The 27,145-nt window shown below is 40.5% G+C and overlaps 1 protein-coding gene across 1 annotated transcript; it reads right to left on the bottom strand.

Moving 5' to 3' along the window:
- Window positions 1–1,610: 1,610 nt before the first annotated feature.
- Window positions 1,611–27,145, bottom strand: LOC128742224 (alpha-tocopherol transfer protein-like). Its single transcript, XM_053838511.1, has 3 exons — window positions 27,089–27,145; window positions 2,298–2,602; window positions 1,611–2,232 (listed from the first exon to the last, which is right to left on the bottom strand). Exons 1-3 carry the CDS (start codon window positions 27,143–27,145, stop codon window positions 1,611–1,613), a joined length of 984 nt encoding a protein of 327 aa, XP_053694486.1.

The raw sequence follows: 27,145 nt of genomic DNA, 5'->3' as shown, positions 1-27,145 counted from the left end.
TGGAAATAAGAATTTTAAGTTTGAAATTAACTGAAACTTCCTATGGTGAAAACGTGGTTCAATACTTTCAAGAGAAATGTATGTTCATAATTAATTTTTCTTTATTAAAAACAACACAAAAGACAGCTTTTTCAATAATTTTCGAAGATTTTCTCAGTGATTTAATAAAGCAACGATGTGTTTCAATGTTATTTGCTTTGACAACACTCTTCTGATCGTTAGTACTCGGATCGTTTGTACTGCTATAAGTTTACGTCTTTTGTTCTCCCACCATCCTTATGAACAGCGAGTGAGACGTCAAACTCGCAGTTTCCCATAAGAACACCAGAGAATAAAAAAGACGACGAATACCGTTTGCCGAACGGTGCGATGAGTGTATGCCCCGATAAACAATTTAGACAGATGGCATTTTACGCATCTATGCCGATACGCTATGCCGATTACGCATCAGATGCCGATTAGTAGGTCGCGGATAGGAACGCGAACTTACTGAATAGGGGGAAAAGTTCGAGGGATTTTTTAACGGGACGTAAAAAAATTCAGATTTCAGGATTGCTTAAAATAGCACCTTGCGGGTGAAAATGGGTTCGGTGTGTTCAAAATTAGTTCCACCGCTCGCTCCAACTTTTAAAGCGAAAAATCAAAAGTTTAACTCAACAATAGTGTCTTCCAATGGTAACAGCTTGAAGAACTAAAGATAGCAAGAAGATTGGTATGCTGATATCCCCCACTTAGTCAACCCATCGCTTGTAATAAGGTAAAGCAATCAGTGACCCGCTTAGACTGCTTAAAACTAGTTCTTTACCCTATTTCCTTTGCAGTTCATTGGGAGTGAAATACGGTTTATTTTTATAAGGGCAATTTCTTTCGTGAACTCTCGACAAATAATAGCATTAGATTTTCAGTTCCTTTTAAACAAGAAAGTCTTTAATAGCAAATACGTTCAAAATATAAAACGAACAAAAAATATTACAACAAAACCTGACTGCTCTTAGTGATTTTTCCTTCACTGCATACAATGAATTAGTTCCTAAAAATCTCAATTCTGAATAACGAACTAGAAGTTTTGGTGATAATTTGCCAAATGTCCTGGATGCCGTCGGATGATGATACGGGATGCTTGCGATGTTGATCGATAAAAAGCAGCTGAACTGGGCACACTACACAACAAATAAACAGGTCAAAATAAGCACTATGAGCTATATTCAGTTGTTATCCGCGACCACAATGGGATATATATGCTATACGCTCCCGGGGTGAAATTGAAATCTAGAGTTCTGAAATCTACCGTAAGATATCGCGTCCAGACTAAATGGAAGGAAATGATGCTCACTATTCTGAACTAACTACTCTGAATGACAGGTCCCTAACAATAAATGACGAGAATTTTGATTCTAACTATCGGAAATTTCTAGTGTTCTTTTATATGTTGAGTAATTCGGCTATTTGTGAAAATGAAGAATGGAAGAACGTTGATAGATGAGATTGATTATTTGGATATTTGCTAATAATGGTTATTTGACTGATTTTTTTGGGGGATTGAATGGGATTTTTGGGAATGGGAACATGCGGTGTTCGGTGGATGAACATAATGGACAGCATGACTGCATTTAGTCGATGGTCAGTTGCTTGAAGGTACCGTCCATGCCGAACAACTCATCGGCGGTCTTCGGGGCACCCGGGCGCAGTGATTCGTTGGCCTTGCTAGCCTCCTGTTCCTTGAACCAGCCGGTGTATTCTCCCAACTTAGAGCGCCACTGTTCGTTCAGGTCTTTGATCGATCCGGCATCACCGCCGTATTCGGTTGGCAGCATTGCCTTCGGGACGAACTTGTACAAATCGTCCATGCTGCTGTGGATGTGGATACGTTCACGAATCTTTTCCTTCAGGAATGGTTTAACAAAGTTGACGATGGTGTCGACGATCGGGGAAACATTAATCACGTGAACTTCCTTCAGTTTAACTGGATAGGCCTCCTGAACACAGATAAGGAACTTCTTGACCAGTGTGGGAGTAAATTTGGCAAAGTGAGTCGGAGAGGCCACGCTGGCGTCCATGATGTAAACGTCTCCGGCAACACCAACAGATTCTTCGGCCAATCGAACATCACCAATCATCAACGTGAGCTTCATTGATTCGATGACGTTCGGCGTGCTGATGTCCTTATCAGTTCCGCGCAGCATGACCACACGACATCCGGCTGGGGTTAGTCCTGGTAGTGGGGGCATGTGGCTGTAATAGAAAGGAAAACTGTGTTTAGTTCTATTGAAACTAGTCACGATTCGTGAACTACTTACATAACGTTCAAAATCTCCGCCATTTCTGGCCGGTTGACGTCACGATTGGTGAAGAATTCCGGGACGGCATTGCGCATGGTGTAGTACATGTCCAACTTCTGCTTGACGCGTTCGATGCTGAACTTGCAGCCACGCAGGAAGGTGCGGAGACGGGCATCATCCATGTCCTTTGGCAGATGGGGCTGCATGTCAAGCCATTGGCGGATGATTCCGATGTCCCGTTCAATGTCGGCGGGGTTTGCTGGTTCGCGCAACTCCTCCTTGATCTTGGCGCTCAGCTCTCCGGATGGCTGGACGAGAGTCATCTGCGAAAAATGGGGAAAACCACAATTGCGTGACGATAAGTTTGCAATTCTACAGCAAGGTTATGAGGTTGATGTGAGTAATTAATAATACCATCACCGCACAAATGCTACTAATGATCTACTGGACGCACTCCGTTGAAATCGTAAACCGTTCGAATGCTACGGCGGCGTGGTTTAACTTAACGGTTCGAACCGCCAGCGTGAGCAAATTTCCACTTTGCTGGCTGGCGCGAATTGAAAGCCTAGGAGCACTAGTCGCGGGGTTCAGTGTTACTTGATTCAATGAAACATTTCGAAACAGCACTTCTCGCTTTTGTGGTGGCATCACCACACGGAGGAGTACGGCGCGGTGTGTCGAAATCAGCCTGTCTGGTGTGAGTGTGTTTCCACCACCAATTGCGACCGTACCGAATGAACGTTGTCCTCGTCAGTGATTTCTACCCTGTCTGGGACAGAGGGGTAATTTCAACCGTTATAGAGAAGAGATGCCGCCGACAAAAAAGTAACGATCTTCACCACCAAGAAGTGCCTATCCTTGACTGAATGGCAAGACAGTGATTTTGAATTTGTTTGGTTTGTATTAGAGTTGTTTATTGTTTTTATATCTTGACTTAAGCAGAGTACTATCTACTTCTATTTTAAGTTTTGTTAGTTAAATGCAATGATTAGGAGAAGTTTGAAATATTTTATTCAAGGTTTTCTACTGAGAGAAATCAAAACTGCAAGTCAAATGATTATTGCTGCCCAATTGAGCACGGTTGAAAACAGGCAGATATTTCGCAAATCATAATAATCGTGTGATAATAAAAAAAACTTGACAAACCTCATGTAGTTACCTCAAACAAATCATCAACTCAAAAGATAATCTGGTTTTATTTGCAATCATCAAACTAATCATCTTTCTTGTTTTTTGTTGACGCTTGTGTATATAATGTCTGCTTGTTCCAATATTTACTAATTCGTTCGTACAAAACGTGGAAAATAAAAGAGAAGTAAGAGTGAATGACAATCTTATTTGAAATTTGCATTGCCATTTTCAGAGATGAAATAAAACTGAAATTATAGTCCACAATTGTTTTTTTAACGGGGGGATAATTTGTGTACTTAAAATATTTAAAGTAATTTTCCGTGCAAAAGTAGATAAAGTAAATTTCAATCACAAGTCGTGACTATTTAACAGTTTTAACGTTATATTAATTAAGCATAATTTGGAATCTTAATTGCTTACACTATTAAAACTCTAAACCTGATTGAACGATCTGTACTATTTTAGTCGACCCTAAATCATGAATTAAATGATAGAGCTGAGCTATTTCTGAATGCTATCTGATATATTCGGTATCGTAAATATGCTGGAAGCCCATTGAATGTTTTGAATGAATTGAATGTGCTCGTAAAGACGCCCTTAAACATTCTTTAGCAGCACTTTTTGTAGAGCTTGGGCATCAACTTTGTGGAAAACAGATTTAAAGAACTCAAAGCTTCAAAGCTTGAATACTCTTTGTTTAAATGTTATTCTTGGTTTTCCTTTATAAATTGAACACTTTAAATCTACCAATAAACAACCATTGCTCTCATAATACCGCTGTTACCCACTTTGCATAATTGCTGTTTATTGCATAATTGTAACAGCACTAGTGATCAAATGTATTGGTGACACATGGTTTCTTTGGCAAAGTTATAGAAAATAAAAAAGCAAACAACTTTGTTAAATAAATGACATTTTTATCTCTATCGAGTGCAGAGCTATAGAGCATTTTCTTTAGAAATTCTTTTAAAATTAGTTTTTTATGCGTAGCTTATGTTGGTTGCATTTTACAAGAATATATGGTTCTAGGTGATTATTGAAGGACTCTAAACGCATGTTTTTGCAGTAGGCTGCAAATCTTTAGAACCGGTCTAGGAGTTATCGTTTATTTAAGCTTTATTTTTCCTTCACTTCACGAGCCAAAAGCGATAACTTTGTAAGGAAAGGTCCTAGAGATTTGCAATGTTCTGAAAAAACGTGTATTTTGAGTCCTTCAATAATTGCGTAGAACCGTATATTCTTGTAAAATGCAACCAACATAAGCTAAGTATGAAAAACTAATCTTTAAAGAATTTCTAAAGAAAATGCTCTTTATCTCTGCACTCAATAGAGATAGAAATATTATTTCTTTGGAAAAGGTGATTCTCTTTATATTTTCTATAACTTTGTCGAAGAAAGCTTGTGTTTAGCTACTAACACAAAAGAATGGACGTGTATCGAGCCTATAGCGAACGCGAAACACATAAAACGTATGCTTGCCATACTCTCATTTGGGTGGTTGGGAACAAGCGGAACCCATACAAGTTTATAGTACTCGACTTAAGCTTTAAGATGTAGTGCTGATTTCATAAATCCTCTTGCCCCATTTTACCCCATAGGCTCGTGAAGCTACGGAAATTTAAGCTTGAGTATGTGATTACTTAGCAATAAACGGTCCAAGAGATTTGCGGTCTTCTGCAAAAACGTGTATTTTGAGTGCTTGCCTAGAACATTGTATTCTTGTAAAATACAACTAAGAAAAGCTAAGTACGAAAAACCAAGCTTTAAATAAGTTTTAATCAAAATTCAACCTAAAGTTCAACACTCGATAAAGATAGAAATTTTATTTCTTCTGCAAAGCTGCTTGTTTTTACATTATTTACAACTTTGCCGAAGAAACTATGTCTATATTTCCTAAGACAAAAAAGTAATTTTTTTATTTTCATTATAGTAAGCGATGACTAACTTTTGACAGTTTTCGATTCAGAGGGATATTCATACGAACAAAAATGCTGAAGCCCATAAATGAAAAATGAAAGTAAAAGAAACTAGAAAAAAAGTTCCACTTTTCGCCTTTTTCGACCACTGTGCGATGGCAGATGACCAGGGGGGTGAAAATATCAAAATTTTGTGTAGGATTTGTGTTTAAATGTAAGATGGCGACTGACTCGACTAGATAACGAAAATAACAGCTTAAATCACAGCTAAAAGGCTGTGTTTAACTGCTTTCTATTTAGCTTCGATTTTTCTAGGGTGAACCAACCAGTAAATAGGTACCAGTAAATAGGTATCGAAACCAATGAGTGAGACATAGGTAATGTATGGAGTTTGACAGCTGCATCAACCCTTAGTAGTAGACTCGGTTATTTGCTGACAAGGATTAATCCACAAAACTTTGACTTAGTCAGGGACCCGCACCCCAATTGGAATAATTTCAACAATATCAAACGCCATCATCTTCTTCTGGGCTCTTTGCTCCCCTCTTAGCCGCAAACTCAGCTCAGCTCAGAAACGAGCTCCAGCTGATGTCATTCCCATATTACTGACCGCATTTGAGTCCAAGGAATGGGGTAAACGCTTATAGCGAAGGGTTTCATTTATTTCGATCGTAGTAATAACTAATTTGACTCCATTTGCCAGCTTTACACGTCACTCCTGGTCGTCTATTTTCCGCTTCTGGAATCGACTATTGGCTGCCATTTTTAGAAAGTCACTAGCCCGTAGCTGTGATCACACCAACCCCCTGGACCGACTCTGTATCTATCATATTTTAAAGAAGTGAAGACTTTTTTACGAATCTCAATTCGTTTATTGTTAATTGATAATAATAAATTACATTCGACCAACAGAAGACGTCACCTTTCGGACAAGAAACAGATTATGGTGGTGCATCAAAAATTTCGAAACATTCTTTTACAGGCACACTAGCATAATCCAGTTATCCAGTGATCCAGTTATGTAGTTTATCTAGTGGAAACAGCTTCTCACTACAGAGGGCTCCGGGAAACTGCAGTGAAATCTGGTTAGGTTGGTTCCACTTATTTTGTTAAGAAACTTTGTGTCTTTGTGAACTACACTCCAATACAATATGCTCTTCTAAGCACTGAATAAAGTTTACCGAATATAGGGTGTCAAGTACTAATAGTTTAATTGTCAAAACACTTGCGCGCAAACCGAGAGAGTGTGGGGAAGAGAATCACTCAGTAATTGAACTACGCAATATATTTTTGACCTCACATCGAAGTTTCGTAATATCATCCAGTCTACTATTCTTCTTCACCAAACGCTCCTCCACTTTTAATAAAAAATGGTTCACCGAGTGCTGGAACTAGAAGAATTCGAAGGTAATAAAATTTTCGGCTGAAGTGCAACTATTGGAATAAGGTGGAAATTTGTTGCGTCACGTGCTCCTCACCACGGTGGGTTCTGGGAAGCCGCTGTGAAATTTGCTAAATTGGAAATTCCAAAAGGAAATGCATAACACACTAGGTCTCGCCCTTAAGCATAAGCTAGCGATTCAGCTTTTCTTAAAAATTGTCTTAAGAACGCTTTTAGAGTTTTTGAAGAGACATTCTTTTGTCAAATATGTAACTCGATGTAAACTCGAACTTAAGCTTTAAATGAGTTACAAGAATAAGGTACCCACAGTTTTTCAAACTAATATATTTGAAATTATCATACTTAAGTTGAAGCTGAGTTCTATTTGAAATGGAATAATTATAGATAATGGCATTCGAAAAATACTTATTTTTTGTGTTCATATCTACCATCACCAGAAAATACAGTTCAGATGTGTGAATCGAATCACCCTGGTGCAAAAGTGCAAAACGGATGCGAGAACGGACATCAAGATCATGTGTAAAGTTAAGAAGTACCCGAGGGTAACTGTCCGTGTGATCCAGGAAACCCTTTAGCCATCAGTTTCCAGTCGAACTGTTTGTCACAGTCTCGTAGCACTGGAGTTGAATAGCAAAGTCACCCGGAAGCGCCCATTTATCAGCAATGCAAACAAGACTAAACGGCTTAAATTTGCTAAGGAGCATGCTGATAAGCGCTAAGGTTCTGGAAAACGGTTGTCTGTTTAATCGTAGCCAGCGCATTCGTATATGGCATAGATCAGTCTTCAGGGATGCGACATCCAAGGAACAGTGAAGCATGGTGGAGGGCATATGCTGGTTTCGGGACATTTTTCTTGTGGTAGAGCGTTAAGCCACGTAAAAATGACGGCAGATTTCTACATTAACATCTTGTGGAAAAATTTCGAGATTTCACTGATCCTAACGGGCTTTGAAGTTTGCATTTTAGCAGGACAACGACCCGAAGTATACACCCAAGAAGACCACGTCTTTCTTCCGGGTTTAGCAAATCAAACCGCTGAAATTGCCTCTATAAAACTTGGCTCTCAACCTCATCCGGGATTTGTGAGCGATTCTCGCTAAGGAGCACTGCTAGTTGCTGTTGAATGGAGGGGTTAACACGGAGATCAGTAGGAACACGATAAGAATTGTGAGTGACGGCTAAGTTGTGCAGCTACCATCACAGGAGAAGGTTCAGAAGGCAAATAGCAAGCTGAACAACGCTGTAAGGCGGTTGGGACGGATGATATCTCGGTTGAACTTCGAAAAGCGGGGAGCGAGCGAATAAATATCGAAGGAGTGGTTGAATAGCCTCATCTGCCTCATTTCAACTGTCGAGGCATTACATTGCTCAGTTATGCCTAGAAGATGCTCACCCGTATCTTGTTCTGTACATTGAGTCCGTTGGCGATATACTTCAACGGAGAATACCTTTTATGAGAGTCGCTCCACTACGAATCGGTTGTTAATCCTGAATTAGATACTAGACAAGTTCCGAAAGTAAAATTAGCGCTCTCATCATTTGCACTGTTTGTGGACTTTAAGGCGGCGTACCGTTCAGTCAAACGAACTTAGTTATGGCAGATAATGATAGAGTATGGCTTCCCGACGAAACTAATTGAGCTGATTCGTGCGGTGCACAAAGTGACAGGTTGCGGTGGACTGAGCATGTGGCCTGAATTCCCGATGAAAGAGTAGCCAAAACTATTTTCAACAAAGAACCAGACTCGTTAGTTTGTTTCGCCGATGTCGTACCATCCAGAATAATATTTCCCAAATGGGTGTTGGAGAAACTAGGAGTTCGTCAAATATTTAGCTCACAGAAAAATAGTATACGGAATTCCGCCAGTGGGTTCACGATCCAAAAATGGTTGGAATCCACTGATATAGTATATAATGTAATCCAAAATACCCGCGCTCAAAATTATGGACATTCTCTACAAATTGTTGTGAATAAAAAGCAACAGTGAAAAGAAATTAAAAAGACTTGTAGAGCCATTTGTACGACACAACTTGTCGATTGACGCAGGAATTCGAAAGTATTTTGTATTTTTGAAGCGGTTCTAATTTTATTTCGTAACAAACCAATATAAAAATAGTTTTGAGTTTATTATAAAATGTTTTAACCGACGGGTCATTCACCACGATATCAAAATAAATTACTGCAAAATACTTTATTTTTCAAACAATATTAACCACAGCTCGTTTTCATTTCAGGTTAGCAACATTATAGAAGCATCCATTTTGGCTTAAAAAAGCTAGTAATGAAGTAAAAGAATGAGTATTGACCATACCCATTTTGGCTTAAAAAGTTTAAAATATTTAAAACTGTTTTTTTTTTCTTTTAGCAAAAGCATAGATTACAAACTTTTATATGGACTGGCAACTACTACAACTATCCCTACATTTAATTTACTCGCAACGGTCTGCACTCAGTTAATAACTACCACTACACTCGTCTGTCATGCTAGTGCTATCGTTTGTTGATTTTAGTTCCATGTCCAGAATACTCATTCTGATGCTCTCATAATGAATAAATCTCTAGCTGCCCCTCATCGGTGCTACTCGCGAGCCACCATAAACCGGCAAGGTAATCAAACGGGCATGTGCTCGGCGCTTCACAGAGAGCGCAGTGAAATCATGCACTTGTAGGCACCAGAAGATATGTGGAGAAAGAAGCAGAAGGTGTCAAGCTGGCGGCAGCATGGGCAACTTGTTGGAATGGAAAGGCTTATTACAGCTCGAGAGTAGTAGAGAAACTAGGGTGCACGTGCACAATGCATTTCTGCTCCAGTTAGGTGCTTTCGAGCTTAAAAACTGATTGTAGCGTTAATTTATACTTGGAAATGTTGGTAACCAATCGTTACAGGAAATTTTCTCCGATCGTGTCTGCTCGCTGCTTAATGGGCCGAAAATACCTGCTTTTACCCCGTGGAAATAGATACCGAACGTCGAAAGCAATCATGGTCCAATTATTTGGGCTATCATGCTTCGCTGGCTTGGCTCGTCAAAATCGCGGCGGTAAAAGTAGCATCCAGGGATCAGCCCCGACCGAGTGAGTGCCGTGCGCTTTTGCCAGTTTGGCGGCGGTGCATTCCCGGTACCGGGCCCGATTGTGGTTGATGCTTTTTAATGATGGGGAGTGCTGCCGTGATTGCTTGGAAGTCATTATAGATCACTGAGGCAAGTGTTCGATGAAGCGACCGGCGAAGCGTGAAGTAAGGTGCAGTAAGGCAGCGAGGTGTAGGGTAAGCTTGAGCGTCAATTATTGACGAACAGGTGAAGGCCAGTAGGCCAAACCTGGCGTGCTTTCTCTTCGACAATAGTTCGTTTCGTTCGAAATTGCATAACGTGGTGGTTGTTTTCGCTAACTTTGAATGGTGGAATTCGATCGATGTTTTGTCAAGTCATTTTAGAGGTCATATTATCTCAGTTTCTTACAGTGAATAGAAATCTTTAAATATTATTTAGTAGAAAACTTAGGTAACAAATAAGCATTACTAATGCGGTTTAAATGCAACCTGACAGGCTTTTAAGACAACTAAAATGCTACATATAAACACCTTTGGCAAGATACGTACCCACTTTATTGCTAACTCTCTAAAAAAGATACTCAAAAGAACAATTCGACAACAGCTATGCAGTTAAAATGCTAATATACTGGAACGTACAGTTAAAATTCCTATAAAAGGTTGATAATAATGCTTATTGCTCACCTGGGAGTCCATTCCCATCTTCAATTTAAAACATAGTGGAAAGAATTAATCCGATAAAATCATTTTAGTTGTTATACATCGAAGGAGCAATCCATCAGTCATTCGCCAGCAGAAGACCAAAAGAAGATCTAGCAGACTTTCAATGCGTCCTTTGGACCACCAGATGGAATCGAGACTGAAGGAAAAGATATTCATAATCCCAGAATATGCACAAGTGGCTATATTGGCTCATCCCAATCCTTTTAAGGTCGTCCGTAACTATAAAAGCTTGAAATTCGTATGATAATCAGATGAATCTACTGCCAAGCTACTTTTATATGCAGGCAAAGCCTCGAACTGAGCTTGGTTTATTAGCTACAATAGAAGTTTTGTAAGTGATTCTTTGAGCAGCAACTTTCACAAATGTTATTACAGCCAACAACATCGTGTACATATATTTCAAAAGCTAGTTTAAGTACATCGGATACAAGCGTACGCTCAATCAGCAATCATCATTTCTTGCAGCAAAACAGCGTCAAGTCGTAAGCTTTTTACGATGCTTTTTACGATTATTACCGAATCGTGCCACTCGATGTCAGAAACTGCTCAGCAAGACGAAAATCTTTTAAAGCTGCATCTAATTTTATTTTCATCCGGGTAAAAAAAACTATTAGCTGTACGAAGATTCGAGTGCTTTACCAGCTTTACTACTAGAAAGCAACCATCAACTTGGAAAGGCATCAAAAATTCAGCGAACTGCGTTCATTAAAGTAAATTACAAAAGAAGACTATTCTCATTACGTTATACAAAATGCAAGTTATATCATTATCTATTCATACAAAAAAAAAAACCCGAACCGCATTTATAAACATTCATAATCATTTCTAAATCAGAAGATTTCTCGTCTTTATTATAACACTGGCACAAATTGACTTACATATTTTCAGTCCCCATACCCCCCCTTCCCCGGTCGTCGGTGGGTTTCACAAAAATTGCGCCAATTTACCAGCCACCTCCAGGGTGACTAAACCAAAAATTCAGTTGACAGTTTAACTTAATTTTGGAGCGCTTGCTGTGGCACTTACACTTCAGCTGACGAAGGTCGCCGCCTTGGGAGACGGGACGGGCCCACTGCCACCCTGCTCTTTATGACGATGTCACGCAGTCATTAAGTTAAGTGGTGTTTGAACCGTTGCGTTGTTGGCTGGTCCCGAAAATATCTCAACAATTCCCAGAACGTAGGTACCTATAGGTACCGACCGGACGGATGAATAAGAAACTCGGTTCACATCGTTTTGCAGTGCTTTCCTTCTAATAACGGCAGAAGGGAAGGTACAACAGCCACTTCCTTCGGGGCTAGACTCTGATAAGACAAACCGGGAAAAAATGAGCCAAATAAAAAGGATCTTCTGCTTTTGTGGGCGAGCATTTCATGAATATTTGATAAACTTTTTATTCGGAGCGAACCCGGGTGACAAGTGATGAAAGGCCAGCAGGGAATATGATTTTTTTTGGTCTTGAAACCCGACTCTAAACGGTGGGCATATGTTGCGAAATGGTTTTTCCTCGGAAACCAGCGACTGCCGTATGTTTGTGACCTTCGATGCTTGATAGCCTTAGGGTTGATGATGGCAGCGTATGGTTGGAGCTTTTGGAGATTTAGCATGCTTCTATGATTATTTTTTGCCATTAAACCCAGTGGAGCAATCGTTCAGTGACGAAGCTTGAAAGCATTTTAAATGAAATTTTAGTCATCCACGTGGATAGACAACAGACTACTGTTGAGAAATTTAATCTACATTAAAGAAGTGAAAAACTGTTGCAGATCAGTTTAGTGCTTAGGCGAACAACAGTCTGTTAAAACGTTGTTATTCCAATTATTTTTTTGCTTGATTCTCAAGCCAGAAACTATTTTTTTATGTCGTGAGCATGATCTGCCATATCAGTGCCAACAGTGTGCAGTGTGATGCCATTTTAGGTGCAAAAGTTTCTATGACGTAGACTTATATTAGAATGGCGGAAGTTTCGGTTGCATGGCTGTGAGTAGTTTTCTCAACCGAGTGTGCGAAACTCTAGTTTATATATTGTGCATGAATAAACTTAACTGTTTGTCTGGGAAGTACGACTATATAAAACTATAACGTAGAAGCTATAATCTAGATTCTAGAACTAGCGTGTGGTACATAGTCAGGATTGGCCGAATTGAAAATTAATACACTTTGGTTCTGTATGTCTGATTAGAATTGAAAACATTCAATCAAGAGGATTCTGTACTCTGCTGAATTGTGTGAAACATTGAAAACAACGCAATCTGCCGAGCGAAAGTGGAACTGACGTCTGTAAACTTGTGCAAAAAACATTACACTTGAACACAGTTTTATCCACCGCTACATTTACATAGAGCTTCCAATTTTTCGGAAGTGCTGGTGCTAGTGATACTTGCCATGGAAAATGGCTCCTAGTCTTCTTGGTGGCTCGTTATTGCTAGAAGCGTATGTGAGCAATTTGATGGCAAAACACTTCCGATTCCAAGCAAGGCATCGTTACCAGAAACGTCGTTGAATTTGGCTCACTGTCAGAAAATAGAGCAGCCAGAGGTTGCAATAAAACTTTTACTGCTTTTCATTCTGTTAGTTAGGTCATTTTGAGAAAGTCTCAACTGCTATTTATCTCGATCACATTTATGATGCTTCAAATGCTTTACTAACACCCAATAAAGCGCTCGTAAATTGTACGTAAAACTGAACAATTTAGCAGTTTTTGTGCTCAACAATGTGCAGGTAAAATATTTCGATACGTTACGATACGAAAATTACGTTTGCCACTGCGGAACTACCGTATAAAGCGTGCTTTTACACGCACACAACCATAAAAGGTTGGATTATTAAAGAATATATACATTCTAGATACGCCACTCTGCGCAGATCTAATCGGCAAAAAAGTGCCTCCTGACGGTAAGAGGGTTCACTAACCTGTCAGAGAGAAGGATGTCCCATTACTCATTAGGTATTTTCTCTTGAAAATTTGGGTAGAAGTAGTTTAGAGTGTATTGTTTACACTGTATTTTTAACGCTGTCAGTTTTTCGAAAATTGGAAAAAATATTATCAACCGAAAAGCAACATCGCAAATTGATTTTGCGCAAGCACCTGGAAAATCCTCAACTCTCTCATCGAGACATCGGAAAGCAATTCGGAATCGTGCAGTTAACGGTGAGTCGTGTGATGAAACGTTACTATGAAACTCCAAGCATTGAATGGACGGTCAGAATGGATATTCTTTTAGTGATTAGGATCACAAGCGTGTCGTGAAAGCATTTAAGCGGAATCCGTATGGGAGGAATGGTCTGAGATGTGGCCAAAAAGTTCAATCTGTCCAAGTCTTTCGTTCAGAGAGCCAAGAACCTGGAGGGATTGCATACGTACAAAGCACAGAAGCCTCCAAATCGTGACGACCGGCAAAATACAGTGGGAAAGTCATGGACCCGGTAACTGTACACCCAGATGCTCACGAAAACTCATTGTCTTACCATGGATGATGAGACTTAGGTCAAGGCGGACTTACGGCGGCTTCCGGGGCTCCTATTCTTCACCGCCCAACACAAGTTTGATGTTCCGGAGGAAGTAAGGAAGCAAAAATATTCAAAGTTTGCCAAGAAATACTTGATTTGGCAAGCAATCTGCTCATGTGGGAAACGAAGTGCGCCGTTCGTGACTACCGGGACTGTAAACGAGTGGATCTACCTCTAGGAGTTTCTACAGAAGCGTCTGCTTTCTTGGTTGTTGAAGCAACTCGAGGTCCCTACGATCTTCAGGCTGGATCTAGCTTCGTGCCACTATTCCAAGCATGCCCAAAGGATTATGTCAAATGCTTGCTTCAGTATTGAATCCATGCTCAATAGCTTGTTTCAGTATCAGGTGTTACCCGCTAAGCCATTTTAAAATAATTGCATGCATTGGGAATGATTCAAAAGCTCCTTAAGCTCTACAGATGGAGCGACAAACGACAGGTTACACGCCCTTTATAGGAAATAGGCATTTTACGCCGTGTCGTCTCAAAAATAAATCCTGAGGCGACAGAACTCTACGACAGACAAATCTCTACGGACAGGGTTAGTACGCCCTCCACGGACGACGGTGATAATTGTTAATTTGTAATGTGCCATCACTTTAACGTCACTACTACATTGACATCATTGGATGGAAACTGACATCATCATCAATACATTCTTTCAGATGGTTGCGTTAACTAACATTTATATGCATAGTCTTCGAAATTTCTGTGTTTAAGTGACAACAACGGCTCGTCGCTTGTCGCTTGTTGTTTCATCTGCAGACCGCTTTATGATCTGGAGTCATTTTGCGGAATCTCCGACTGAAACAATGGGACAGCCAAAAAGTCTTGGCCAGTGAACCAATAAAAAAATTGTACCTGTGTCTCAATAAAAGTCCCCAGGTAACTGCTTTATCAATGCTCTTTAAATGCAAGCAAATAAGCATTTAAGTAACCTTAAATGCTACTTAAAAACTATTTGGCAAAATATACGGCTAACCTTCTTATAATGCTAACAATGCTATTTGCTGCTGATTACTGACAAAGAGGCAAAGTCTTGAGCTTGTTGATGCTTATTGGTTACGTGGGCCTCAATAAGAGAGACAGCACGTTTATCGGTCTCATGACCAGGGGACCAGGGGACCAGGGGACCAGGGCCACATGTACAGATTTTTCTGTGTTTAACAGATATTTGAAAGAAATCGCCTGTACAGAATCTGTATGCATAGAATACAGATTTTTGCCAATAACTCAGATTAAACAGATTTTTGAACTTTTACATGAGAGTGAAAGAGACGGAAATAGTCAGCTAAATGACTCTCCGTCTCTTTCACTCTCATTGTTTTACATTGGACAGATTTTTGCACAGACATTTTTTCTCGCTTTACAGATGGCCAGAATTTTTCATCAAAAACACAAAATTATATGTGGCATCCCTGCTCATGACTGGTCGCTTTTATAATGTCGAGAGCGGACCCTGGGAACCGTTGCTCTGCAATTACGGAGCATCAATAGGACGCAGATTGCAGAATCTCAAAAAATTCCTTTAGGAGCCCAGAGAAATCCTGTTTGTTTCATCGATCAGAGTAACTTGGTTTAAGAATCAATTTATCTCTGATACGCAGCGAGTGTGATCCACTCTAGCTTCCAGTGTATGACTTCCGTAATAAGTGACGTGCCCAAAAAAATAAAGCAGGCATACCACAATGGTAAACGGGGCATACCAGAACCCAACAGAAGAGACTCTGAAGTATTCGACCTATTATTCACACTACGAAGGTTATGCTGTGTAGGTATTTGGTGGGACTAGATCGAAGTTACATAAATATTGTGAGCTGCTGAAACCATCACTAGGGAATGCTATCGAATCCAAGTAACGAATCGCAAAGTAACGAGTGAGTAAAATAACTACCATACATGCAGAGGCACAAAAAAGTGATTCTACAGCATGACAATGCTCGGCATAACGTTGCCGTTCTGTTGAAACCTATTTCGAAATACTCAATCGGATAGTTCCCATCCGATATACTGCTCAGGTATTGCACCCCCAGTCAGCATTTTCATATGTATAATTAGATTGCAGATAAGAGTTACGTACTGATATGTATCCAACAAAATCGTATTCGACGTGCAAAAGCCGCTTATCCGTACCATATTGGAGGCGATATACGCACTGAGGAATAATCTTGAGCGATACACTTTTATAGGCATTTCAATACGATAAGTTCCGATTAAGCGCGACAAACTTCACACAGCTATATGACTTTGTGCTGAAAATCGTATGTTTGTCAGCTACTAGCATTATAAACGATAGAATATCAACTTGTGCGCACTTTATTAGGCTTTATTTACGAATCCGAGTTTGTTAAGAGATATTTACGATAATTTTCGTACATTGATATACGAGTTGGTGCTGGCTGGGCCGTGCCAGAGGACAAAAAGGACTATTACGACGATTTTGTTTAGCAGTTATTGAGACATTACTATTCACATTTCTAGCCGAAGACGGAGTCTTTTGTCGGCGAATACCAAAGTGAGCAGGTTTTCAAGAAGAGATGTTTACTCCGCGTCCGATTCTGGATGAGTTTTGCAGTAACAAACTCAAAATAGTCGTTTATTAGTAAATTTCAAGACGGCGTACGATTCAGTTCAAGAACGAGACGCTTTCGAAAATGCTGATGGTTCGAAACAAGAAGAGAACGCTCTCTGAATCTTACTGTTCAACATTACTTTCGAGGGCACCATGCGGAGAACAGTTGGTCATGTGGATGGATGATATAGACAGCATCGATACACATAGTATGGATGTGGAAGACACGTTTGGGCTTTTAAAGAGGGAAGCTGCAAGGTTTCTCATCAACTGTGTCAAAACGCAGTACATGGTACCTGGAAACATAAAAGTCCCTGTGGTGTTGATGTTGAGATGGAGCACGGTACAACGATATAGGGCATGAAGTATTGAAGTGTGTTGACGCGATCGAGGCGAATACAGAGCGAAAAATGACCACAAAACATGCAAAGACACGAAAAATTTTATTTTGCAACATGACAATGCTCGACATTACGTTGCCCATCTTGTTGAAACCAGCTTGGAAATACTCAAATGGTAAGTTCCCCCTTGTACTATTACCTAGATATTGCACCTTCCGATTATTACTTGTTCTGTTTTTACCACTATTGGAGCTCTGCCAGGAAGGTAAGAGAAAGTTGTAGCTAGTAGCATTGAAATAGTGATTATTACAATGTGTCATTTGTTTCACAATAAAGTTATATTTTACTAGAAAAGCTAGAATTTATTTGCACCGAATTCTTTGTTGACGAGTTCTGAAAGGAGCAGGTTTTCGTGAGGAAATGTTTACTCTGCGTCCGATCCTAGATGTGTGTTCGGGAGTTCAAACTGTAGGCCCATCATCTGTGAATGGATTTCAAGACGGCGTATGATTCAGTTTAAGAAAGAGAAACTAGGACGAATGACGCTTGAGTAGTCTAGGAGTGATACATTCGACGTTTTCGCAACTGCTGATGGGCCGAAGCAAGGGGAAACTGTTCAACATTACTATCGAGGGTGCAATGCGAAGACCACTTGTCTGGGGGATGATATCAATATTATCGATATGCACAGTAGCTTGCAGGAAATGTAGAAGTCGCGGTGTTGTTGATGTGGAGGTGGATGTTACATGTTACAACGATGTTGGCCAAGAAGTCAAAGGACGAGTTGCAGCGATGAATAGGACTTTCTATGGACTGTATGGATGTAACCGGTTTAAGTTCCGTAGTTGTGAACCAGCACAAATTAGCGCAGTGTAGATCGTTTGATCCTCCCGAAATGTTGAAATATGCTGGAGCAGTAGATTGGATACGTGGCCGGTGCGCCAGATAGAAAAGCAACCAACACTATTATCAGCGAAAAACACACAATAGGTTATCAACGCAGAGTAGACCTCCAGTCGCACACTATTAAGGAAGACAACTCGTTCGGCGGTGGATTGGTCAGTCAGTAGTTCCTGAACTGTGAGAATTTCGGTTTTCAGCTACCGTAATGGCGATCTCTTGGCCCTTCTATGAAACCTTTTTCACGAATGGCCTGAATGTACTAAAAGCATTGTGCGAGAAGCTGGCCTTTCTATAAACTTGCATGAAACATGAATCGCTTCATTCACAAGGCTTAGAAACTTCAACGAAGCCAGTGTTTTGTGCTTTTTCAATTTAATCATTTAGTATGGAGATGGAATTCCGTTGCAATTCCAAGCATGGTTGGTTTACAAATAGACTTCAAGCAGTGTAGATAAGCAATTAGTAACTTTAGGGTATTTAAACCCAATAACATCACTGGCAGTACCCGGTTATTAGGCCCTACGAACAAAACAATTCGCTTTGCTTTCACCGTGCAAACTTTATGGGAAAAGTAAAGCAAACCCTTTTATCCATACTGCCTATTGTCAGACTAATAACGGCATATTTCTGTCTTGTGTAGTTAGAAAGGAGCTGCAGCTCAAACTAATATCCGGAGCATTTATTGCAGCCATAACTAGCCGCTCGAAAAGCCATTTGTAATTATGAAACCTCTATGTTTCTATTCAACACAACAGGTACCGTTATGAGCTTGTCGAATACTTTTGATTGGCCATTGAAGTTCTGTGGTAGCTCCGCAGCTCACATTTGACGGCAGTCGGAAACAGTGACAGTGGAGAAGTTCCGTATTGTCCCTAACGACGTAGTGTACTTTTCCATAACAAACTTTCTTAAGTATCTTTTCTCATTATGTAATCAGGCTACATAGAAAAAAAAATTTACGACTGTGTAGTTCGCTATATTGATGATTTCATGATAGACAAAGGTTACGCAGGTGCTGATGTTCACTGCCGTTAGCTGAAATTGCAGGAATCTTATTCGCTGGGTATCCATTTCCATTTTCATAGGTTTTGTTGGAGAAACTATCTATTTCAAACTTGATAGCCCGATGGCTTTTGTGCGGCTTGTCCAAATCTAAAAGTAGTTAATGGCCATTCTTCAATAGAATATTTGACATTTTCCAGTAATTAGTTTTCAGTCGAATGGATTTGGCCTTTTATGATAACTTATTGGAAACATTTAAATCTCTCACTAACTGTGTCTAAAAGAAAGTCTTTACAGTAATGTAACTTTTTGTTTGCACTTTACGGTCGTAGTTGCAGTGCATGCCACAAGTACCGCATTGCATTAAACTTTGCGCCGCTCGCTGCATGCATGCATGCATGCATGCACAAAGAACAGTTGCAGCGTGAAAATTGTCATGCAGCAAATCAAATTTCCAGCACAGGAGAAACCACAGAACCACCGCACCGGGGGGAAACAATTTGCAACCGAGCGTTCAATGCTCGGTTTCGCCACTAATGGAATCGATTCCATCGATTTTGCTGCTGCATCCCGTGCCGTGTTTACCCTTCGCGTCCCATTTTGCAGACGTTTGGCATCGTGCACAGACACCTGAATCATTTGCAGTTCGTAAAACGAGTTTCCGATGGCTGAATATTCAACAACGATGTTTTTAGAACTGGTCTTTTAAAAGAAATAATGTTTCAAGGTTTGACAACTCACAAGCAGCCATTTTAGGAATTGTGTTTCGAAACACACGACTAGAAAATGCAGCATTCTTTTCGGTTACCGCATCCATATTTGCAGAAACCTCCTATTGGTAACGTTTCCTTTTACTATTAATTGATCCCCGTAAATTAACATTCGACACCGCCCCATCAACCGTGATAAGGAACGGCGCCTCCAAAGGCAACAAGCACACCAGTTGATGACGATTTTTCTTAGGACTTTAACTGTCAGCCAGTCGGGGATATTAATGAAGCGTATTCTGAAGTGGAATCCGTGACCGGCCAAGCTAATGTTCTTTGTGCCGACGACGACCGACGTGGCGATGCCTTTCGGCGGTACTCTGTCCGTCGGTCCGTCCGGCGGTAAAGTTGCCAAAAATAAATTCGGCACGTGCTGGTCACGTCCGCCGCTGTTCGCGCGGCGGCTGTCTATGGCAGTGTGTCACTAGTGATGCGAAATGAGGAAAAGTTGAACACCGAGTTTCAACTGGAGAAAGCTTTCATGATGACTCATCGAGGTAATGTGGTACGAAGACGGACAATAAACGATAAATTGAAGCTAACTGTTACCACATAATAAGAATTAATTTTAGTCCATGTCTAGTAAATTCTTACTTTGGCATATTTGTTTGGCGGATTCTGTGAATGGAATCAAATGATTTAATTCTTTCCAGGAACCTCAAAGATTAAAAATTTCAACAAAAAGATTTGCTTAAGGTTAGGAGAGATTGCTTGGCTGAAAAACAAATAAAACCACCCAATATTAGGCAGAGTGAGGAAATTTAATCTGCCAGCAGCTGCGAATGTTGGTCGGACCGTCAGGATAATGAAAACAACCTAACATCGTTTTCGGTACCGCTTGTTTGCTATTAAGGATTTCACCCACATGTCTCTTTCAGATGGACGAGCACATTCGGTTTTCACATGGCAAAGCTGGCAGCTACTGTACGCCCTCAGTAATTCAACCTTTTTCTTGTTCCAAAAATGACCAATTACAGGACAATTATGAACCAACAAACATTAGGAATGCTTCTCAATATGGACTCGAACTCACAACGACTAATCGGAATGTGCGGTACCTAACCTTCAAACCAAACCGAGGGAAACGGTTTCTGTTAAAGATCATAAGCTGCCGAATGAAGCTCGATTCTCGGAATGTATAAAAAAAGGCTGCTAACACAATCCGAAGCGAAGGAAGCCTACCGGTGCGCGGTGGTGGTCACAAATCGGAAGACCGGTTGGCGTCTTGCTGTCTAACCGACAGCAGTTCCGGCTGACTGATTTATCTTTCGGTCTAGCTGTAGGAAAATAGTTTGAATGTGTTTCTTCTCACAGTCGCATTATTCCTGTACTCTTTAATCCTTACTGAGATTGGTATCACAAGGCATGGTGTGCAACCAATGGCTCATATTCTTGCCGGAACTAGCTATATGGTTACGCTATGTTCCGCAACCGAGTTGAAGCTTTGAATGAGGGTAGTCCAGCATTTAGGGAAGCAAAGATAGAGGCTTAAACATTTAGCTTTAGGATTATACTTGGATCTAGACCAAACTGATTCTACATGTTTCGCAGTTAGTTTTAAGCGGATCGTGTGTCGTTTAGTTCTGAATAATATAAATATTCAGTAACATAATCCCAGTACAAGTTTGATTCAAGTAACTCTCGGTTTGTTTTAAACTTTTTTCATGAATTTTCCAAAGAAGTGTAATGGCATGTAACATCCCAACAACTATATATTTTAATAGCTCACCCAAGGCCACAACTTTACAACTTAATGCTTTTTTAAGTACGGCAGAATCCTTCAAACTTGGAGCCATTTGAAAATTTTACATTCGGAAAATTAAAATCGTCGATCCCTAACGAAGCCTTAATTATCTTCGCTATTACTACTGTGGTAAACACATGTTCCAATTAAAAACTTTGTTTTTTAGCTTCAACCCCTTGCCTTGCCTCCGTCTCTCACCCACTCTTTTTGTGAACCGCCATGAAATGGATTTAATTTCGTAATGCTCGTGTCGTCGTGGGTCGTTTTGCCGCCGTACCCATAAGGCAGGCGGCAGCATAGCATTTTCCTCTGTTGCTCGCAACGAGCGCTTACGCTGCACTGACTGGCTGGAAAGCAGTTGGAAAGGAAGATTGTTACACGATGACAACAACGCCAGGCAACGCGGGACATGCTGCAATCGCCTTCGACGCCAACCATCCAACTAGCCAGCCAGCCAGCCAACATAATCGCATTTTCGCCGCAAACTGGAAAAATATATTCGCTGAGCTGTGTACGGAGTTGCATAACTTTGCCGCTGCCTTCGAGGCCGTTGTTGTAGTCGTCGTCGTCGACGGCAGGGAATTGCAGTGTTTCTGCTGGTGGTTTTCGGTTTGATCCTTTGGTGGGATCTGCATCAGAAGGCAAAAGTTTTGCTGGTTGCTGCTTGGGACTGTAAACCGTGGAAGACGAGGCCTTGGGTATGGTCCATAGAACGAACGTCATATAACGTGGAGGTCGAATCATTTGATTCAACAGAAAGCCTGTCAGTCTTTTTGGGTGAAGAATGAAACATGTTTCAAGTTGTTTTCAGGGAATTTGTATCCTGTATTGTTCTAATACAATTATGAGAAAGAAGAGTAGTGAAATGAAAGAAAATATCTCACTTCAATGAAATTCTACGAAAAAAAACTTTTAGAATGAAATTAATTTCCGAAACTATTCACTTTGTTAATTTACAGTCACTAGACTTGTAATGAACTGAGTCTCTTTTGATGAGATCAATAAAATCTTGAATAACTTTTTATTTTTTTCTGGAAAACTTTTAAATGATTTCACTTTTTGAAGCAAACTAACTTTATGCCAGTGCAAGAAGAGCTGAACTCACGTTTTGCTTCAGGTGTCACTTTACAGTTCGAAAAAAAAACTTCCTGTCAAGATTTTCTTCTATACATTGTATTATTGCATTTTTCAATTGTAAGTTTTTCTACGGACATGATTGCTATCACAGTTTCTGCTAATTAATTGTATCCACGATAAAATGGCATCGCCTGAATCTGTCGCTTCGTCATTTGGGTTCAATTTTTTCTAAACTTGAGTGGAATAATCCTAGCGTGTATTGTTTACGCTGTGCGTTTCGTTGGCAGTTGTGAATTAGTTTGTGTACACACGCACCTTGGTAATACGAATTTTCCTCATCCGGCTATCGGAAAAAGGTTACAACCGATGGTTTTCCGTATCATAGAAGAAAGTTTCGAAAGAAAAGTGACTAAAAAAGTGTTCCGTGCTGCTGGGTATGACAAAAATCACAAGCGATTAGTGCTTTCAATTGCAAGCGCCAAACTTTTCCGATAGAGAAATGGCGAAAAAATGGCATCTGTTCTAAAGTTTCGTGCTGGAATGGAGGAAAGCAGGACTATGTTCAGTGTTGAAAAAGTACCTAAAGGCAATAATTGGCAGATTGAGCTAGAGCAATGACGCGTGTTTGAAACTGTACACAGGAATGTTGTCAGAAACACACTCTTGTATCATGGATGACGATACATAAGTAAAAGCAGACTTCCAGCGGCTTCCGGATTACCAGGCTAACCGGACAGTTACCGGAAGAAATAACTTTTATTTACCAGAACATTTCAGGAAGCTAAAATTAGCAGTTTGCCAAGAAATTAATGGTTTGGCAAGCGATTTGATTGTGCGGAAAAATGGATTACCCGTTTCGTGACAACTATTTTTTCGTTTCTGAGAATATAGCACGTTTCTGGTCGGATTTAGCTTCACGCAGAAAGATTTCAATCCTACAAATACACGAAAACTGCGACTGATAGCAAAATACTGGATCATCATAAAATAAGAGGTACGTAAATATTCTAAAAGAGTCAAGACCAATTATGAAACGAAGAAACGTGATTATACATATAGATAAAAGTTCGTTCTAACGGAGTACAGAACATTATGAGGGGTCACTCACAAAAACATACGAAATTTTGTAGCAACGAAAAGGAGCTTGATCTTCCAAACTCTTTGATGCATAAACCAACCGACAACGGTCCAATTCCACACGATTTTTAGGTTTGGGGAGGTCACCAACTCGCATTTCACGCTAAATTTTACATCTGCCGTGAGCAAAACGCCAAAGGTGTTTCCCAAAAGCTGCCGCTGAATGTCCAATTGACTGGTAGCTTTCTACCAGATATTTTTATTATTGTTTGCTAAATTTTCGAAAAAACCTGTTGACAACGCTACTTAGTGGTCCTTAGTGGTAGGTAACTAACTCCCGGTGGAATTTTGGTCGTTTCCTGATGGGAGCCGTATGTATAAGTCTAGAACCAGAGGACTCTTTCTTCGACTTCAGCAGTTTCAACGTGCACAGCTCACAACTAAGAAATGATGAAGACGATAGGGATGCTCTTAACGCACAGCTAGAGCCAAGTGTGAACATGGCAACTTCCAAAGCCATGACGTCGAAACTGTTATCGGAGAGTTAAACACTTTGGTTGACCAGGAGGAAGAATTAAGAGTGGTAATTGGAAAGTGCAGTGCTTGCTAATGGAAACGGCATTCGACTCTCTGACCACTTACAAAACCATGGTCATATGAAATACTTTTTTCCAGAATAGTTTCTCTTATCGGTACACCATTTTTCCTGAAGTCACCACAATTGATGTGGAAGGCACTTCTCAAATACCATCGACAAGAATTATTTGAACGTTGACTCTGACCACTACCTTTCGATAGTTGAAGAGGCCAAAGACTTTCCTTTGTAACACATATTCGGTACCGGGAGCCATCACTGCATTGCATTGCATTGTCCTCTGGTAGTACTGCTTGCTAAGGTAGAGTTAACCGAAGCTCCTGTTGGGGGCTGCTGAAATAGCAGTCAAGGAAGCAGTTGAGGAAGGCCCCATTGGGATGTGATGACTGGCTCGACGAGGAATGCTGAACGTGGAGCCAAAAATGTGGAACAGTACAAACAGAAACGAAAACAGCAAGTTCACGTTTTCTGGTAAATTCTACTAGAAACTCATGAAACTCATACTGCAAAGAGTTTGGGCTGCGAGTCGAAGCTTATCTTGGTAAAGATGGAGAAATCCTATCGAATGAATGCGAAATGATCGAAAAACAAGAGAAGCTCTATAAATAACACTTGATTGGCGCAGAGGCAGATTAGCAATAAATCAGGAGGATTGGTTACATCAGTGGGGTAGATAACGAAGATGCAACAATAGAGCGCTCCCATTGAGCTTCCCAAGAACAACTAGGTAGTTGGTAAACATGACATCGCAGTGGAGTTTATCAAGATGGTTCCTGTCTGCATAGGATCTGGTAAACAACAACCATTGGCGGGTGTAAAATAGTATTTCCTGTCTCCTGTTCAAAATAGTCCCTAAAGTTATTATGAAACGTGTAGGCTTCTACATGGGGGTCACAATCTTCTGCAAATTCAGTCAAAAATCTATTTCTTTGACGATGTAGACATTATCGGAAGGGATTTCCAGTCGGTTGCTGGGCAGTGCACTAAGCTCAAACATGAAGCATGTTAAGCTAGATTGATGGGGAATACGTCAATGACCAAGTAAGTGTCAAAGACCACGTAACTAACCAAGTAAGCAGGAGTAACCGAGTACGAAAGAGCAATAGGCAATAGTATTGTAGGTTATGAAGACGAGCTTGAGGTGGTAGATGAATTTGTATATCTCGGCGAGTTGGTGACGTCGGATAACAACTACAGGCTGCATAAATATCTACAAACGTATTCTTACCGAGAGTCATGCCTCCTACAGCGTCACGTACAAAATATCAATAAGATCGGTATTCTCTGTTGGAATGAGACGTGAGTAATACTCGAAGAGGATTTACAGGCACTGCACAGACCCATTTTTAAAGGAGTGTATGATAACGGCCTTGGAGAAAGAGGATGAATTTGCTGAAACTGTTGCAACTTTACGTCGAACCTAGTATCTACAAGCTAGTTAAAACTGGAAAAAGCCAGGCGTAATGGTGCGCAGCAAACCACGTGGAGCAATACCTGGAGAATAGGAAGCGTTCCAGAAACTGAAGACAGGCTGCCATGGACCAAGTACGTTGATAAAACATTGTGATACAGGTGAAATCCTAACGCACATCGTACCAGGATAAGTAAGTTTTATGATAGTTTCTCTAGGCATTGTTCAGTCGGTCTCACAAAATTGTAGTTTTATTCAATTACCAATTCTGACGTTCTGAAGAGTGATTGCAGAACGGTTGAATACATTTTTTGTGGTAGTAAGAATTCCTACAAACTTGAGCTAAATTATGAATATTCGTACAGCCTGATCCGCTAGGAACAATACGACCAGGAACGAAGCGGGCAAGATGGTTAAATCAGGTGGAGCGAGATCTTGCGGCGAGTATACGGTGTCCGAGGTATTGGAGAGCGGCAGCCCATAACCGAATTAATTGGAGAAATTTTGTTCATCAGGCCGGAAACCCCCGACTTCATCACCTTAGGACGGAAAGCCAAATAAAAAGAATAGTAAACGGAAAGAACCCAATGCCCATACTCATTCCCGGTAATAAATGTCGGTTAGACGTCGTCGGACACAAGCGAACTTTTAACTTGCGTCTGTCCGACGTCGTTCGACAAACTCTAAATGGGATTTCTCTAAAACGTCACTAATAGATCTGCGCCATCAAGTTATAAACCATCTAGCATTAAAATTTACGGTTATATCCGCTAATTTTTCTCGGGTTCAAGTCAACATGAGCCCAATTTGGAATTCGAATTCGCAACAAGTAAACAATTTTCCTTTTCCCGTTGAACACCCAAACTGCAGTTTTCAAATGCAGCGCTTTTCCTATCATTATCTGAGATTGAATTTCAATCAACCTCTCACCCTACGGACTTTCAATCGACCTATTTAGCTGTAATTTTCTCTCGTCTCTCGTCGCTGTCTCTTGCCGATGCCGATGCTGAAAACTGCTAATTGGAAAGAAATTGCAAAAATAATGATTTTCTTCTATTGCCGCTTGCCTGCCTCCGCTCTATGTAGTGCTGCTCTACCAGTCGCTGAGTGAATCGCCTTGCACTGATTTATTATAAGCTGAACTCATTCGACCCAAGTTTTTCCACATGAGGCAACCGATTGTTGCAGTCTCCACTGCCGACTTCGAAATGGCACCGTTACACGTTGATTGTTATCTTATTTAAACATTTGCGCAACGTTGAATTAAATTAGTGTTGCGTTCGATTGTTGTAACTATTTTCGAGCGCTTCGGTCTTGATAAGCGGGATAGGTTAGAAACTTAATTAGTTATACTTATTTTTGTTTGATTCGTAGGAGAATTGCAGGGTTAACATCGAACGTTCTGTTAGCTGTACGTTACAAGATGCGATGAAGCAGTTAATGACAACAATAATTACCCTTTTAGTGGAAGCAACTTGGGGGGAGAAGGGAACTGGGATTGGAATGTGTCAGTAGGTTAATAGAGCCCCATTTTAGATGGCTACATCAAATTGCTAGGCTTAGTAGCGAAAAAATCGCAAACTCACGTACCTTCCACTTGAGATTTGTGGTGGAGAAATTCTCCTCCTTGTGGATGGTGGGAGCCAT

The sequence above is a fragment of the Sabethes cyaneus genome, chromosome 3, assembly GCF_943734655.1.
Source record: "Sabethes cyaneus chromosome 3, idSabCyanKW18_F2, whole genome shotgun sequence".
Lineage (NCBI taxonomy): Eukaryota > Metazoa > Arthropoda > Insecta > Diptera > Culicidae > Sabethes > Sabethes cyaneus.
Note: the sequence above shows the minus strand (reverse complement) of the source record. Positions and strands in the feature narration are given on the sequence as shown.